Source organism: Mesoplodon densirostris, chromosome 15 (genome assembly GCF_025265405.1).
Source record: "Mesoplodon densirostris isolate mMesDen1 chromosome 15, mMesDen1 primary haplotype, whole genome shotgun sequence".
In the NCBI taxonomy this organism is placed as follows: domain Eukaryota; kingdom Metazoa; phylum Chordata; class Mammalia; order Artiodactyla; family Ziphiidae; genus Mesoplodon; species Mesoplodon densirostris.
The window spans coordinates 916,625-932,073 of NC_082675.1; the positions used below are offsets into that span (position 1 = coordinate 916,625).

General features: G+C 55.0%; 1 protein-coding gene across 1 annotated transcript in view; it reads left to right on the forward strand.

Annotated features, from left to right (window-relative positions):
* Window positions 1-15,449, forward strand: part of GALNT9 (polypeptide N-acetylgalactosaminyltransferase 9) — a 94,338-nt gene that overhangs the window by 19,018 nt on the left and 59,871 nt on the right. The window contains exon 2 of the mRNA XM_060118483.1: window positions 6,464-6,644. Within this exon, the coding sequence (XP_059974466.1) occupies window positions 6,464-6,644 (181 nt within the window). The remainder of the gene's footprint in view (window positions 1-6,463; window positions 6,645-15,449) is intronic.

Sequence of the window (15,449 nt, forward strand, 5' to 3'; positions counted from 1 at the left end):
TCCCAAGCGTCAGGACTTGGGCGTATCGCTGGGGGCCACAGTTCAACCCAGAACCGTCTGGAGAATCTGGTTTCTTGCTCTTTCAGGGGCCCTCGCACCGAGGCTGGCTAATTGGAGCAGGAGCCCCCAGAGGCAGGGCGGGAACCGGGCACTTTGCTGCCTCCCCCCACCCCCCCCACCCCTCCGTCCTCAGCCCCGCCCCCGCCCCACCCCGGTCCCACCCCCCGGCGCCCCTGGCCCCGGCCCCGCCCACGGCCCCACCCCCGGGCCCACCCCCTGCGGACTGCTTGGTGAAGCCAGGAGCTGAGAGATGAGAGGACAAAAGCCCAGTTGCAGGCGTGGCTCCAGCAGGCCTCGACAGGCCCTGCCTGGCCATCGGTTCAGTGGGCCTCAGACCCTGCAGTAACGGCCGAGCCATGTTTGATCTTGACAATTTTCTTCTCTCTCCGTTTTCCCTCATTTCCCGGGGGTACCAATCAATCCCGCCTCTTTAGAAGGAATTCTCTGGGAGAAGAGATGTGAGTCAACGCTGGGATACGAGAAAAGGGTGGGGGGGGGGGATGAGAGCTCCGGGAACCCCGCGGGGAAGCACCGATGTGCGCGACTTTCCTTAAAAGCGAAACGAGATCCGTGGGTTCTCAATCAGGCGAGGGGTTACAGATCTTTACTGCTCCGGAGACTACGAGGGGGACCATCGGAGACCCGCGGCGGGCAGCTCTGACCCCTTGCCTCCCCGCAAGGGTGCTCTGGGGGGCCAGCCTCTGAGAGCCGCTGCAGCCTCCTCTGGGTCGGCCATCGCCGCAGGGCCAAGAGGGCCCAGGGTGAGGCCCAGAAGGTGCCGACCCAGGATCCTCCCCTTGCTGCCAGCCCCACTGGAGCCCGAAGGCAGGGTGTGCACCATGTTCTCGTCTGCAGTTCGTCTTGTACCCGTGGCGGGGTGAAAGGCGGTGAGCGCCTGTTCCACGACAGAGGCCCTCCGAGTGGCGTCCCCAGCCGGCAGCATCAGCATGCCCTGGGGGCTTCTCAGAGATGCCAGTTCTCCGGCCCACCCCGGACCTGCGGAATCAGATGCTCCGGGTGGGCCCCTGCAGTATGTGTCCTCCAGGGGTCGCTGCCCAGGTTTGAGAACAGCCATCTAAGGGCAGCTGTTTCTCCGCGGAGCCCCCGACTCCAGGGCCCAGCAGGAGAGTGTCTCAGGGGTACAGCCCCTTGGGGTTGGCGTGCTGGCTCCCTGCCCACCCTCTCTGTCCATCGGGCTCAGGCATTCATTCTCCATCCACTCTCCCAGCTCACGTCCCTCCGGGCTCTGTGGCTGCTGGGAGATCAGCAATGAAGAGCACGGACAAGGCTCCCGGGGCTTTGGTTCCAACGATGGCCAGTGTCCAGCTGGTCCCACCAGCACGTCCGCAGCCGTGCTTTTGTGGTCATTTGCGGACGTGGGCACCTGGCAAATGGCTGATTCAAGGAGCAAAGTCGTGGAGAACTTTGAGAGACAGGGACCCTGAAGGCGGTCGTCTCCTTGAATCTTGCACCCAGGCACCTCACTCTAGTCCCAGCTCTGCCGTAAGGAGTGTCTGCAAGAGGAAACTGGACCCTGTCTCACGAGGCAGGTGATTCGGAAGCTCCTGGGAGAGTCGGCAGCACACAACAGTGAAGCACCTTCCCTTGGTGCCACGTTGCCTGCGTACAGATGCAGGTTCTGGTGCTTGCAAACTATGTGACCTTGAGCAGGTCACTGGACCTCTCTGTGCCTCAGTTAACTCATCTGCAAAATGGGGTGAATTATAGCCCTACCTCACAGGGGTGTTGTGGGGAGTGAATGTGCTGGTATCTGCAGGACACATGCTAGCTGAATGTTACTGTTATTCATCTTAAAAAGCTGTACAGAAAGTCAAGATGCAAACCTAAAGCAAACCAAAATATGCATACTTCGGGAAAATTAACAGAGTATCACAAAAGCAATCAATACTGCCTTGACATTTGGAAATTCTTCACTAAGTGCACAGGTTCAGTTAGTGATAGAATTCCACTTCAGTCCTCATGGTCCCTCACTGCTTGTCTCCACAGTGAATAATATTTACATAATCACAGTGTGGCAAATGTGGACTCCTCTCTCGTTTTGGAATCAACCTATGGACAAATCTGAGGAAAGCCCAAACGCAGTTACAGAGCAAAATGTAGATGTTAAAAATGATCTTTGACACCATAAAAGGGATGGCCCAGCTAAGTGGGAGATGCAAAGGAAGGATGTTAATGTCTTTTCTTCTTCTTTTGCAATTCAACATTTTATTTATTTATTTATTATTTATAAATAAATAAATAAATAAATATTTATTTTTATTGTGGTAAGAACACTGAACATGAGATCTGCCCTCTTAATACATTTTTTTTTTTTTTTTGGCTGTACGTGGGCCTCTCACTGTTGTGGCCTCTCCCGTTGAGGAGCACAGGCTCCGGACACACAGGCTCAGCGGCCATGGCTCACGGGCCCAGCCGCTCCACGGCATGTGGGATCTTCCTGGGCCGGGGCATGAACCTGTGTCGCCTGCATCGGCAGGCGGACTCTCAACCACTGGGCCACCAGGGAAGCCCCTCTTAACACATTTTTAAGTGCACAATACAGTATTGTTAACTAGGCACTGTGTTGTACAGCAGACCTCTAAGTTTATTCAGAGGTATATGTGTGTGTGTGTGTGTATATATACCCCTGAAACAAATATATATAACTGAAACTTTATACCCATTGAACAGCAACCCCAGGAGTATGTTAATTTCTCCTGTAACCTGGTGAAGAGTCCATAGACAGCAGCTAACGTTGATACTTCCAGAAACAGAGCCTTAAGTGTTCCTTTTTTTTTTTTTTTTTTTTTTTTGCGGTATGCGGGCCTCTCACTGTTGTGGCCTCTCCCGTTGCGGAGCACAGGCTCCGGATGCGCAGGCCCAGCGGCCATGGCTCACGGGCCCAGCCGCTCCGCGGCATATGGGATCCTCCCAGACCGGGGCACGAACCCGTATCCCCTGCATCGGCAGGCGGACTCTTAACCACTGCGCCACCAGGGAGGCCCAAGTGTTCCTTTTAAGGTCACAAAAGTAACCACCAGAACAACTAAAAATAATAACATAGCTAAGAAAAATCAAGGGAGGCAGGAGCGGGGTGTAGGAGGGTGGAGAAATGGACTAAATCCTCATCTTTCATGCCAAGAAGTCAAGGGAAATAGTCTCTGGCTGACAAAAACTAGACCCATAAAATGACTATGCGTGTCCACAGTGGACAAAATGAGAAGGCCTCAAACCAGAAAAAATCATTTCCTTTGGAGAGAGGGAGAGAGCATAGGAGACGTCAGCTCTTCATTTTATAGCTTTCTGGATGGTTTGAATTTTTCAACATGTGCATATTTTACTTCTGTAAGTGGAAACTGGTGTGATGGCCTCAGCCACACTACCAGGGCCTGGCTGCTGCAGGCGGTCCCACCCTGGGCAACCCCTGCCTTCTGGCCACCTGAACTCACTCTGAGGCTGGGCTGCCATGAGCAGTGAGACTCTCTCTTCAGGTTTGGAAGTACATTTGCCTGTGGGAGACGTCTATTTACAGACCTTTCAAAGAAACTGCAAGTACAGTACAGACGTTTAAACACAGCATGATTATATATATATATATATATATATATTTTTTTTTTTTTTTAAGGTGTTGGGGGTAGGAGTTTATTAATTAATTAATTAATTTTTGCTGTGTTGGGTCTTTGTTTCTGTGCGAGGGCTTTCTCTAGTTGTGGCGAGCGGGGGCCATTCTTCATCGCGGTGCGCGGGCTTCTCACTATCGCGGCCTCTCTTGTTGCGGAGCACAGGCTCCAGACGCGCAGGCTCAGTAGTTGTGGCTCACGGGCCTAGTAGCTCCGCGGCATGTGGGATCCTCCCAGACCAGGGCTTGAACCCGTGTCCCCTGCATTAGCAGGCAGATTCTCAACCACTGCGCCACCAGGGAAGCCCTATATATATATATATTTTGCAGTATTAAGATAAGTGGAAGTGATTTGTGTCATGTGATTTTTCAGCTTTACATCCAGTGAATATCCTTCAGTCCTACATAGATACCAACGCTACATTTGTCATTTACAATGGATTATTCCCAGGACTTCCCTGGGGGTCCAGTGGTTAAGACTCTGCACTCCCAATGCAGGGGCACGGGTTTGATCCCTGGTCTGGGAACTGGGGGCGGGGGGCGGTCCCTGGAGCCTGCAGCCTTGGCTCTGGTGATCAGAGGAGCCCCCGGCTGTGTGGAGGATGGATGGAGGTCGGCTCCCCACCCCTGCCCTCGCTGGGAACCGCTAAAAGACAAACTGAGGCATATTGCAAATCTTAAGATTATATTGGACATGGGAACTTCCTGGTGGTCCAGGGGTTAGGGCTCCGGGCTTCCACTGCAGGCGGGCGTGGGTTTGATCCCTGATTGGGATCCCGCATGCGCGCTGCCAGCCAAAAAACAAACAAAAAGGATTGTATATGGACAAAAACTGATTGGAATGGGGCAACCTAGAACTGGAAGTGGTTAGGAGCGCCCCACCCATAGCAGCTGGAGAAAGTATAGATTAAGCGCTGAAGCAAAGCAAAAGTGATCGTTAACTGGTATGGCTTAAAGCCCAGCTGTGAGTGGTTGGCTGTGATTGGCTGTGTGTGATTGGCTGAGGTTGGCTGTGTGTGGTTGTCTGTGGTTGTCTGTGATTGGCTGAGATTAGCTGTGTGTGATTAGCTGTGTGTGATTGGCTATGTGTGGGTGTCTGTGATTGGCTGTGTGTGGGTGTCTGTGTTTCGCTGTGTGTGATTGGCTGTGTGTGGCTGGGTTTCCATTTCATAACCTTGAGGCATTCACAGGCTTAGGTTTGGGTTTGTTTGCATAGAGGTCATGTATTAGACCCCCTCAGCCAAGTGGCCTCCTTGTTTAATTTAAAAACCTAAGGAGGGAGTGGGTGTCACAAAAGAAGATCCTGGTACCCAGTGTGGGGCAGCATGTGACATCAATGTTAGATATTTCCCCGAGTTTATACTTCTAGTGGCCTGAGCTAGGACCAGAGACTTCTCTGTGGAAGCTAATAAATGCATCTCCAGGATGGGAATTCATCCCAACTCTTTCTGGCTTAAACTTCTGCTCCCTGGACCTCACTCCCAAAACCAAGATGCCCCAGAATCATCCATCCCAGAGAGAGCAAGGGGTGTTGTCCTTGCTTGATTGGCACTGCTCTGGTCCCTGGCATCAGGGGGATGATGTCTCCTCTCCTGGCACAAGTGACCAAAGAGAACATTCCAGAAAACACTCCCTTAGCCTGGCCTTCTCAGGCACCCACACATGCACACACACCCTGGTCATCCCGGGAGGGCTCCTTTTCAGCCAATGCCACCTTCCACCCCGGTGGTCCCTGCTTTCACTGCTGTCACCATAGAGTAGCTTCCTGTTCTCACAATTTTGTAAATAGAGTCGTACATATGTTTTCCTCTGTGTCTTTGGAGGCTTCTTGCTCAACATAATGCTTTTGAGACTCATCCAGATTGTTGCATATTTGGTTAGTTCCTTTGTTTTTATCCCAAAGTAGCATTCCATTGTGTGGATGTACAATTAGTTTAAATTATAAAGACCAACAATATCAAGGATTGGTGAGAAAGTGGGGCAGCTGCTTTGCATTTTTTAAGTTAATTTATTTTTATTTTATATTTTAAAAAAACCCATGGGACTTCCCTGGTGGTCCAGTGGCTAAGACTCCTTGCTCCCAATGCAGGGGGCCCGGGTTCAATCCCTGGTCAGGGAACTAGATCCCGCATGCATGCTGCAACTAAGAGCCCACATGCCGCAACTAAGAGCCCGCATGCCACAGCTAAAGACCCCGTGGCAGTGAAGACCGGGGCAGCCAAAATAAATAAATAAATATTTTTAAAAATAGCTTTTGCTTCTTAGAACAGTTTTGGGTTTATAGAAACATTGAGTGGCGAGTACAGAGAGTTCCCACATAGCCCCGCCCCCCCGCCCAGTTTCTCCTATTATTAACACCTTGCATTAATGTGGTGCATTTGTTACAATTAATGAACCTGCACTGACGCATCATAATCACTGAAAGTCCGCAGTTTACATGAGGGTTCACTCTTGGTGCCGTACTTGCTCTGGGTTTGGACAAATGTACATGGACATGTACCCACCATTACAGAATGAGAGAGTAGTTTCACTGCCCTAAAGGTCCTCTGCGCTCTGACTATTCATCCCTCCCCACAAACCCCGGCAACCACTGATCTCTTTACTGTCTCCATAGCTTTGCCTTTCCTGCAATGTCCTAGAGCTGGAATCCTGCTGTATGTAAGGAATTTGCTGAGTTTGCACCTGAAAGAAAGGGCCCTTTAGGGTGAGGCTGGGAGAAGCGTGGGGGAAGGACACGGTCGGTCCTGGGACGTGCCTGACCCCCTCTTTTCTCCTTTCTGCCAGGGCTCGCCAAGCCCATCGGTCTGGTGGAGGGGCCGGGCGGCCTGGGCCAGGGCGGCATGGCGGCCACACTGCGTGACAACAGCCAGGAGACAGAGGGCAAGTTCGAGGAATACGGGTACAACGCACAGCTCAGCGACCGCATCTCCCTGGACAGGACCATCCCCGACTACAGGCCCAAAAAGTGAGTACGCGGCCCCTCCCACAGACCCCTCCAGGCAGCCCCCCGCAGGCCTGGGCTCCTGGCACCCAGATGTTCACAGGAGCTGCTGGACAGGCAGAGTGGAGGGAGGGGGGCCCTGGCAGGTGGGGCCCTCCCCATCTGTCTTCTCTTCTCTGGTTTCTCTGCTCTTGGCCATGGGCATCCTCTGCAGGTGCCCAGTACAGGACTGAGGCTGCTCAGGGACGGCGCTGCCCAGGAAGCTGTGCAGTGCCATCTCCGATGCTCCAGGTGCCGCCACTTATACAAATGACACAAGTGACAAGTGACACAGCTTGAAGCATAGTCTCTGCCAAATGCATTTGTCCTCCCGCTTTTGGTGCAGGAGCTGCGATGGTGGGTGGAGGTCCTGCTTGACATGAGCATCGCCCGTCTCTAAAAGGCATTCCATTTCTGTCACTTGCCTGTAAACCCCTGTCCTCCCCACTCTCAAAGCCACAGCAGTTGATTAGTCAGAAAAGTCAGACCCCTCGATGGCTGTGCCTCGCCTTCTGGTCACTCAGGACTCCTGGACTCAGATCACTGCATCTTGTAGTAAAGCAGAGGCGAGACTGGAACAAAACTCCGTGTTGAGTGGACCTCATTGCTTTAATAACTTCAGCCAAGCAGGGCGCCTGCACCCTGGACATGAAGCCAGGCTCCTTTCTGTGGCCCTGGCCACAGGAACTCAGCCTGCAGCTGGCAGCCTTGAACAGGAAAGCACTTTCAGCAGCACCTTCTTCCTGGCAGGGGCTGCAGTTCAGGGCTGGGCTGGGCCGGGCAGCCATGTGGTCAGCGTTGCCACTCTGAGTCCTAAGTCCGCGGAGCAGCCTTCAAGGAAAGGTGGATGGGGGGTGCGGGGGAGTGTCTCCTTTTAGCTCCTGTCTTGGTTTGCCCCTCTTCCAGCTGTGGCTTCTGAGCTAGGACTCTGGTTTGGGAAGTGGTCCCAGAAGCCCTGGGAGGGGGTGGGAAGGCTGACAGGGAAGGGCCCAGAGCATGAGAAGGTGCATCATCGTTGCGGGTACAGGTGGTCGGCAGCGGATCAGCTCCACTGGGGACACAGGGCCTCGGGGCTACCCCAGCCCAGGGAGGGCCAGGAAGCGGTTCTCACAGACTTCCTGTTCCTCCAAGCTTGAGGGTTTGCTGTGCGAGGAGTGAGGTGAGATGCCCAGAAACGAGTTTCTAGGGCGCTGGGGCAGGGCTGGCAGTGAGCGTGCGGTGGCACCAGAGAGTGCTGGGGCCTGGGGCGCGGGGACCAGTGCATCTGCCTAGTCTCCGTGTTCTAGCACAGCTGGGATGCATGGTGGGAACCGGCTGGCCTGAGCTGCGTAGTGGGAGGTTAGGCCCTCTTGTGACTCCATTCCTGAGAAGCCCCCTTCTGTCGCGTTATACCCAGAGAGCCTGGAGCGGGCGGCTCCCACTGCCTCGACCATGCGCGGCTCGTGATGGTGCTATTTTATTTTCATCGCATTTATTTTCATGGTTACCATTGATTTAGCATAAGTAGTGCTGCTTTCCATTTGCAGAGATGTTGAATTTAAAAAATGCATTTAGGTGTAAAACAGCCCAATTTGGAGAAACATACAAAGTAAATAATAACGCAGGTGGTGCCGAGATGTGACGGCAGTCCCGGACACAGACCTGAATGAGTCAGGTGCTCTGAGGTTGTGTGTGCACGTGTGTGCGTGTGCATGTGTTTGAGTGTGAGTCGATTTCTGAAAGCCCCCGTTGTGTCCTGACTTTTGGAGGATGAACTAAGTTGCCCACCAGCGGGGTCAGCACAGCTGCTGGCGTTTAGCTCTGAGCACCTGGGCAGCCCTGGTGCGGTTCGGAGGACCCCCAAGGCCAACCTCAAGTTCAATAACTCACTAAAAGGACTCATAAGGCTCAGCAAAGCTGTTACACACGTGGTGCAGTTTGTTACCGCTGAAGGACACCAGGCAGGAGTTTCCAGCTGGCCCTCATGGTGGGGCTCACAGGGACGCTGCCGGATTACCCCAGAAGCGAGGTGTGAGCACGCTATGACATACTGCCAGCCGGGGGGCTCCCTCGACCCGTTTTATTTTTTTCCCTTGAGCCTTGGTGTCTGGGTTTTTACTGGCTGACCTCAGTCTCCAGCCCCTGCAGAGGTCAAGCCGAGACCCCACATGAATCCCACTGTGGCAAAGACTACCTGGCAAGGCCCCAGGCCCCCAGGTGAAGGTGACGCTCTTCTCAGGCAGGATGTTGCAAGGGCTCAGAGGTCACCTCCCAGGAGGTGCAGGGCGTGGACAGGCCAGACCTGTTGCCTTGACCCCTTCCTGTGCACGTGCTACCAGTGGGGACACCTCAGCCGATTTGGTACGGAAGTGGCGCCGTGCTCCACCTTCCTGAGCCACGCGGCACATCGGGTCACAGCACCCCGTCCCTGTGACTACGGGGGCTTTTGCAGCCCCTGGACTTGGGTCGGAGGCAGTGGGCGGGGGGCGTTCTCCTGTTGCGTCTCCTCCTTCACCTCATGGCGTTTGTTGTCATAACTGAAGAAAGCCCCTTCCTGCCCGGTTTCCCAGAGATCGTGTTCTTTTGGTGGTTCTGCAGAACCCTCTAGAACCCCTCCACGCTGCCTCTGCATGGCTGGACACCTTGCCCAGTGGGCATTGGGCTTGAGTCCAGTCATGACCAAATTATGATGAAGCTGAAGCCTCTCTGTGACCCCCTGAATCCCCCCAGGGCCTGCTTTCAGAGCAGTCCCAGCTCACAGGGGTCAAGGCCACCAGACCTCTCACTGTCCAGCCCACCCCACCGAGCCCTGGGCCAAGGGCAGAGGTCTCCTAACGGTCCTGCCGCATCTCCCAGCATCAGAGCAGCGGCGCTTACAGAACAGATGTGCGTCTGCGTGTAGCAGACGCTTCTCTTTCGCTGCCTCAAAATCCAGTTCTCTTTCTTTGGGCAGTAGCTCCCTGTTTCCATGTGGGGACCCATGGCAACTTCCCACCCCTGCTGCAGGGTGGGTCACATGACCAGGGCTAAGCCAATCAGAGTTCACAGTCCACCAGCCACAGTGATTGGCTCAAGGAGATCACATGGTCTAGGCCAGTCCAGCGTGAGCCTTGGAATTACCTGAGGCCATGGCGGGGAAAATCAGGATTTTCCCCAGAAGTAAAACTGCAAGTTTAGGAGCCTGGGGATCTGCACTATCTTATCATCATGAGGGGAGAGCTTGAGCTCCCAGGGCGCACTTGTGAAACCGAAGAAAAAAATCCCGTTGCAGGGCATGGCAGAGATGGGAGGTGGGGAGGAACTGGGTTCCAGTGCTATGAGCACCTGGATCCAGCTGTCCCTGAAGCCACTTGCAATAAATTACAAATAAATTTAAAAAATAAGTCCTCTAGACTGTGTAGTAAATTAGTATACACACATACACATATATATTTTAAATTTTTTGCTTAAGCAAATTTGCACTGGATTTTCTGCTTTTTAAGCTGAAAGGGCTCCACCCGATGTGTGTGGTGTGTCACTGCACACTCTCCTGTCCCCGGGAGCACTCGCCTCCCATGTCTTGCTGGGCCTGGGATTTGCTCAAGCAGCAGGAGTGGTTCTGGCTTTCCCTTTGAGGATTCAGATGCCCCGTAAGAAACCTCAGCCTGAGGAAATAAAACCTGACAGAGTGATCAACCCCGGTTGTCAGTCTCACGTCACAAAAGAAGACATCAGGGCGGACTTTGAAAGAGCTGACCTTTACAATCTGCCTTAATTGATAGAAACCTGCTTTACAGAAACTCTGATTTAAAAGGGCAGAGCTCTCTGCCTCCCTGAATTAGAGAATGTGGATTTTATTTGGTTACTTACCTGGTTGTTTATATCCCATTTCTTCCCAAAAAAGAAATGAGGAGGCTTTGGCACCGGGCACATGTGCAGACCACCCCTCCTACCCCCATGGGCGATGTGGCTGATGAATCAGAAGTGGAAAGGGGCCTTCCCACGCCCCGCCCCTCACGCCCCTCCCCCCAGTCCCCTCCTGTCCCGCAGGCTCTGTCCAGGGCCTCTCTGGAGCTTGTTGCCGCTGTCACTCAGCCCAGAGCTTCCCTCTGCGCTCAGGGGACTGCATCACGGGGATTATTCAAAGCAGTGACAGCCCTCATGAGAGCCTCGCTTAAAACACGGGCTCCAGTCCCCCAGGGGCCTTTCTGACGAGGAACTGGGGTCTCCTCATGAGCATGACCAGGCATCCAGTCGTCTACGTTTGGAAATGAGATCTTCCCTGAAGCTTAGTCCTCCAACAGGAATTCCCCTTATTGTCTACCATTCTGGGGGCTGGGCTGGTAAGACCTAAAACCCAGTTTGAAACGGCTTAGGCAAAAAAAGGGAATTTATTGGCTCAGGCCCTGAAGGGTAGGCTTTCAGGCACGGCTTGATCTAGGGGCTGCTGCTGTTAGCCCTCAGCTCTGCCTGTGTTCAAGTCGGCCCTTGGGTCAGTCAGGATCCTGGAAGGAAATTGGTGACATCCTCAAGAGGGATGGGGGCAGAATCTAGGAACCCCACGAGGGATGTTGAGGCACCCAGGGAGTGCAGCAGTGGGTGAAAAAGCTGCTCAGTAAAATGTAATATCCTTGTGCCTGATGTTCTGCAGTGGGCGGTCTCAGAAAACTTTTCCTGAAAACGGCCACGTGTAAAAACCTCACTGTTTTTCTTTACTCTCACAAGACTGCCACACTCACAACACTTGTGACATCAGATGTGTGGGGCTTTCCCACACCAACCAAGTCTCTGACACCAGCTGGGCGTCCTACACTTCGATTCAGTTCTGACACTATCTGCCTGGAGTCAGCATCGGACTCCACAGGTGCAGGGCTCAGACGCCAACCTCAGATCCAGGCTGCCCCAGCACTTCTGACCCCTGCTTGGTTTCAGACACTTGCTAGGACTGCTCACGGAACTTAGGGAAACACTTGCGTTTACTGGCCTGTTGTAGAATGAAGACGTGATGAAGGACATGAGGAAGAGCCAGAAGAGCTGCATGGCGGGAGGTCTGGGAGGGTCCTGAGCACAGGAACGTCTGTCCCTGAGGAGCTGGCGTATCCCACCCTCCTGGCACTGGATGTGTTTGGGACCCCAGAAACTCTCCAAATCCCGTAATTTAGAGGCTTTTACGGAGGCTTCATCACGTTGGCATGATCCATTTTTAGCTTCACTTTCAGCCCCTCGTCCCCAGAGGGTGGGGAGGAGGGGCTGAAAGCGCCAACTTCTAATCGTGGTTTGGTCCTTGTGGTGACCAGTCCCCAACCAGGAGCCCACCCAGAGTTGCCTGATTAGAACAAAACTCCCTCCCGTCAGCCAGGGGCTCCCAAGGCACTGGGGAGCTCAGTATGAACGCTCCGACCTCGCCCATCGCCCTGGAGGTTCCAAGGGTGCAGCTCCGTGTCTGAGAAATGGGCGTGAGAGACCAGTGCATGTTCCTCATTACTTCATGAACCAGATAGTACATGTTTCAGGTTTTGGGGCCGCGTGAGAGCAGCCACAGCTAATAGGTACATGAACGGGCATGGATGGCTCTGGCCCCAAAAAACTTTATTTGCAAATCCAGGAGGCAGCCTGCATTTGGCTGAACCCTGTTGTGTGGCGTGATTTCCCCCAGAGCCTCACCTTCCTCACGTCACCTGGTGTGACCCATCGTATTTTCCAAAGGTGGATGCAAACCCCTCGTCTGGAACCTTGCCCTGCCCGCATCAAGAGGTGGAGACAGCGCCCGTCCCCTTGCAATCAGGGGGGCTTTTGAGGCTGGTCATCCCGTCGAGGAGGGCGGAGGTGAGGCTGTGGAGCTCTAGGGCTCCCTGCCAGCCTGGCAGGGGCCCTGGACCAGGGGTCGCCACGTTGTGAGGAAGCCCCCGCGCGCTCCGGCGAAGCGTCCATGCGGCCGGGCGCTGAGAGCCGGCGCTCAGAGACCGGCCAGCCGGGGCCGCCTCAGGCCCACCCGACAGCCCGCTCCCCAGTCCCTGACCCGGCACTGCCAGCCGAGGCCTTCCAAGGGGCCTCGGCAGGAAATGAGATGACGACGATCCCGCGCTGACGCTGGCGCTGCAGCAGGCTGACGTGCGGGCTTGCGAGGCTCGCTCACGGGCACTGGGGAGACTTCCGCTCCGCAAACAGCAGCAGCTGCGCGTTGTCACACACCGGTGGCCGTGCCTGGTGCTTAGGAGCCCCTCAGGAAATATTCATAGAAGATTAAATGAATAAATACATACATGCAAGCTCCGTCTATGCCCGTTTGAAACTTTCAGAGTTTGGTTTCCTGAACAGCCTTTAGCCCCCGGAGCCCATCCATCCAATCTGGCAGGTGTAGTCATCAGAAACACACGCGGGTGTGGGAGCGTGTGCGTGTGTGTGCGGGCACACGTGTGTGGGCATGTGTTCCCACCTCAACTGGCAATTCCATCCACTCTCCAACCAAAGTTCTCTCTACCTTTCTCCATTAGATACATTATTGATTTCCCTTTGTCTGCAGGTAGATAGCTTTTCTGATTAAGCGGTGGCTTTAATTATGCCACAGAGCACATAACAAAGATCTTGATTATTAAGACTGGCCCACGGGATAATGGAAGGAAGACCGGCAAACCCAAATTAAACAGCATCATAAAAACGAACGGCCCTGTCCGAGGCCCCGTCCTGCATTCCCGTGCAGTGATGCCCCCCCATTAGGTGTCGGAGAAGTCTTAGTGCGTAAGAGTCGTCTCTGCCGAGCATGGCTCGACGGTCAAGCGCAATGAGTGCGGATTTAGTGGATGGTGATCGCGAGGCACTGGAAGCAGGCACCTCATGCCACGTGCCAATCCGGCTCCACGTGAGGGCTCTGATGCCGCTGGCATTGAGGGTCTGCAAGTGGAGGCAAGGGTCCCAGATGACGGGATGGAAAGCAAGGTGCTGTCAGGGAGACGGGCTGGTGTCCTTCCTCCCGCTGCAGCCGGTGGACCCCCTTCCCTTCCCACCAGGCCTAGGAGCTCAGGGCAGGAGGCGCTTGGGGAGGGCGGGGGCCCCTCAGCTGAGCCTGCTCCTCGGCCTGGGATGCTCGCCGAGGGGCACAGCCCCCACCCGCTTACCCTCCTGTGCGCCGGGCTCTTCCTTAGAGCCAGCTGGTCCCCCTGCAGCAGGGTTGGAGGCTAACAAAGCCAGACAGGAAAATCGGGGGCCACCTGCCCCGTGGCTCCATCTCAGCTGGGGATTTGCTGGGAAGAGGGAGCCCACTCAAGGGCCCCGTGGAGGGTCCACTCAATGTGGGGCTGCCCCAGATCCCGTCGGGGGCCGGACAAGCAAATGCCGGGGTCCCGCCTCTCCCTTCCCTTCCACTGTCCACCCTAAGGGCTCACTGATGATCCTCAGGGCCCTGCTGGGGCTGCTGGGGCAACAGAAGACATCTGTGCTGAGCTGGACCCTGGCATGGGACGGGTCGTCGGCCTCTGGCCCAGCGACCCCAGGGACTGCCCTCTGGAGGGGCTGGGGGTCACAGGCCCTGAAGGTCGCACACTTGGGCCCCGATGGACCTCACTGCCCAGGCAGAGACACTCCAGGTGGGCCCAGGGGTCCTCTGCAGCACTGCACCCAGGGATGTGTGGTCTGGCCACCCTTGCAGTCCACTTGCTCTCCTGGGCACCGGCAGGCCTCCAGGCAGCCAGACGGCGACCGTGCCCATGAGCGCACGACCCCACGTGTTACAGTCCCACCGGGCTCCTATGAGGGGTGTGTGTGAGGGACCTTTCTGTGCACGGTCCAGTGTTCTGTTTCTGACCGGCTTTTGCTCTGAGCTCTGAGGGTGGCGTGTGTGCTCATTTCTCCTTGAACATGTGGTGCAGTGATTCTCATGCATCTCAGCCCAAGTGTCTCTCCAAAGGTGCGTGTGGGTTGCCCGCAGCTGTGAGTGAGGGCCTGGGTGTGGAAGAGTGAGTCTGAGATCTTTACTCAGCCTTAGCTCCGCGCACAGGCTCCTCCAATAAATATGAGCCATTAATGTCTCCACAGAGTGTGGCTGTGCGTAAGGTGCCCTGTGAGTGCATGCGTGTGAATGCATCATGGGCATGTGTAATGCGCGTGTGTACATCTGTGTTGTGTGTGTGCAGTTGTATGTATGTGTATTTGCATAGTGTTTTACTTGTGTGCACGTGTGCTTGAACACGTGTGTAGTATATGCACATCTGGGTGTGTGCACGTACATATTGTTTCTGGGAGGTCTTGCAGCCAGCTGCCTGGACGGATGGGTGGCCTCAGGCTGGGAAAGACAAGACCCCAAAGCAGGAGGCTCTGGCGTTTCTCGTTGCTCAGGTTCCCTCCTCCCCACCTTCCCAGGCAGCCTCTCTTGTGCCGGTTTTCCGTGGGGCTGCCCTGTCTCTGTGCCCACCAGGATTCTGCCTTGGGCTGGCAGGAATGCCAGGCGTTGGTGTGGGATGCACTGGTCTGGGATTCCAGGCTCGCACCGATGTTCCCAAGAGGGCAGGAGCATGTCAACCCAGCAGGCAGATGCTGCTGCCAGGAAGGCATCCCCGCTCCCCGGTGACGCGCTTCCAAGAACCCCCTCCTGACAGCCGTTCCCAGAAACATCCCTCTCGGTTTCCGATGGTACAGCTTCCTGGGTCTGTGCTCAGCCCAGACCCGTCTCCTCTGGCAGGAGATGGATGTGTGTCCTGTTGTCAGAGGCAAAGCTTGCCGCCCCCCGGGAGGCCACTGCCACGTCACCCCCGCTCCATCCTGCATTTATTTCTCCAGCGGCCCAGAGGGCGTCCCCACCAACTTCCATCAGTGTCGCTGCTATGGCCCCGTTTCCCC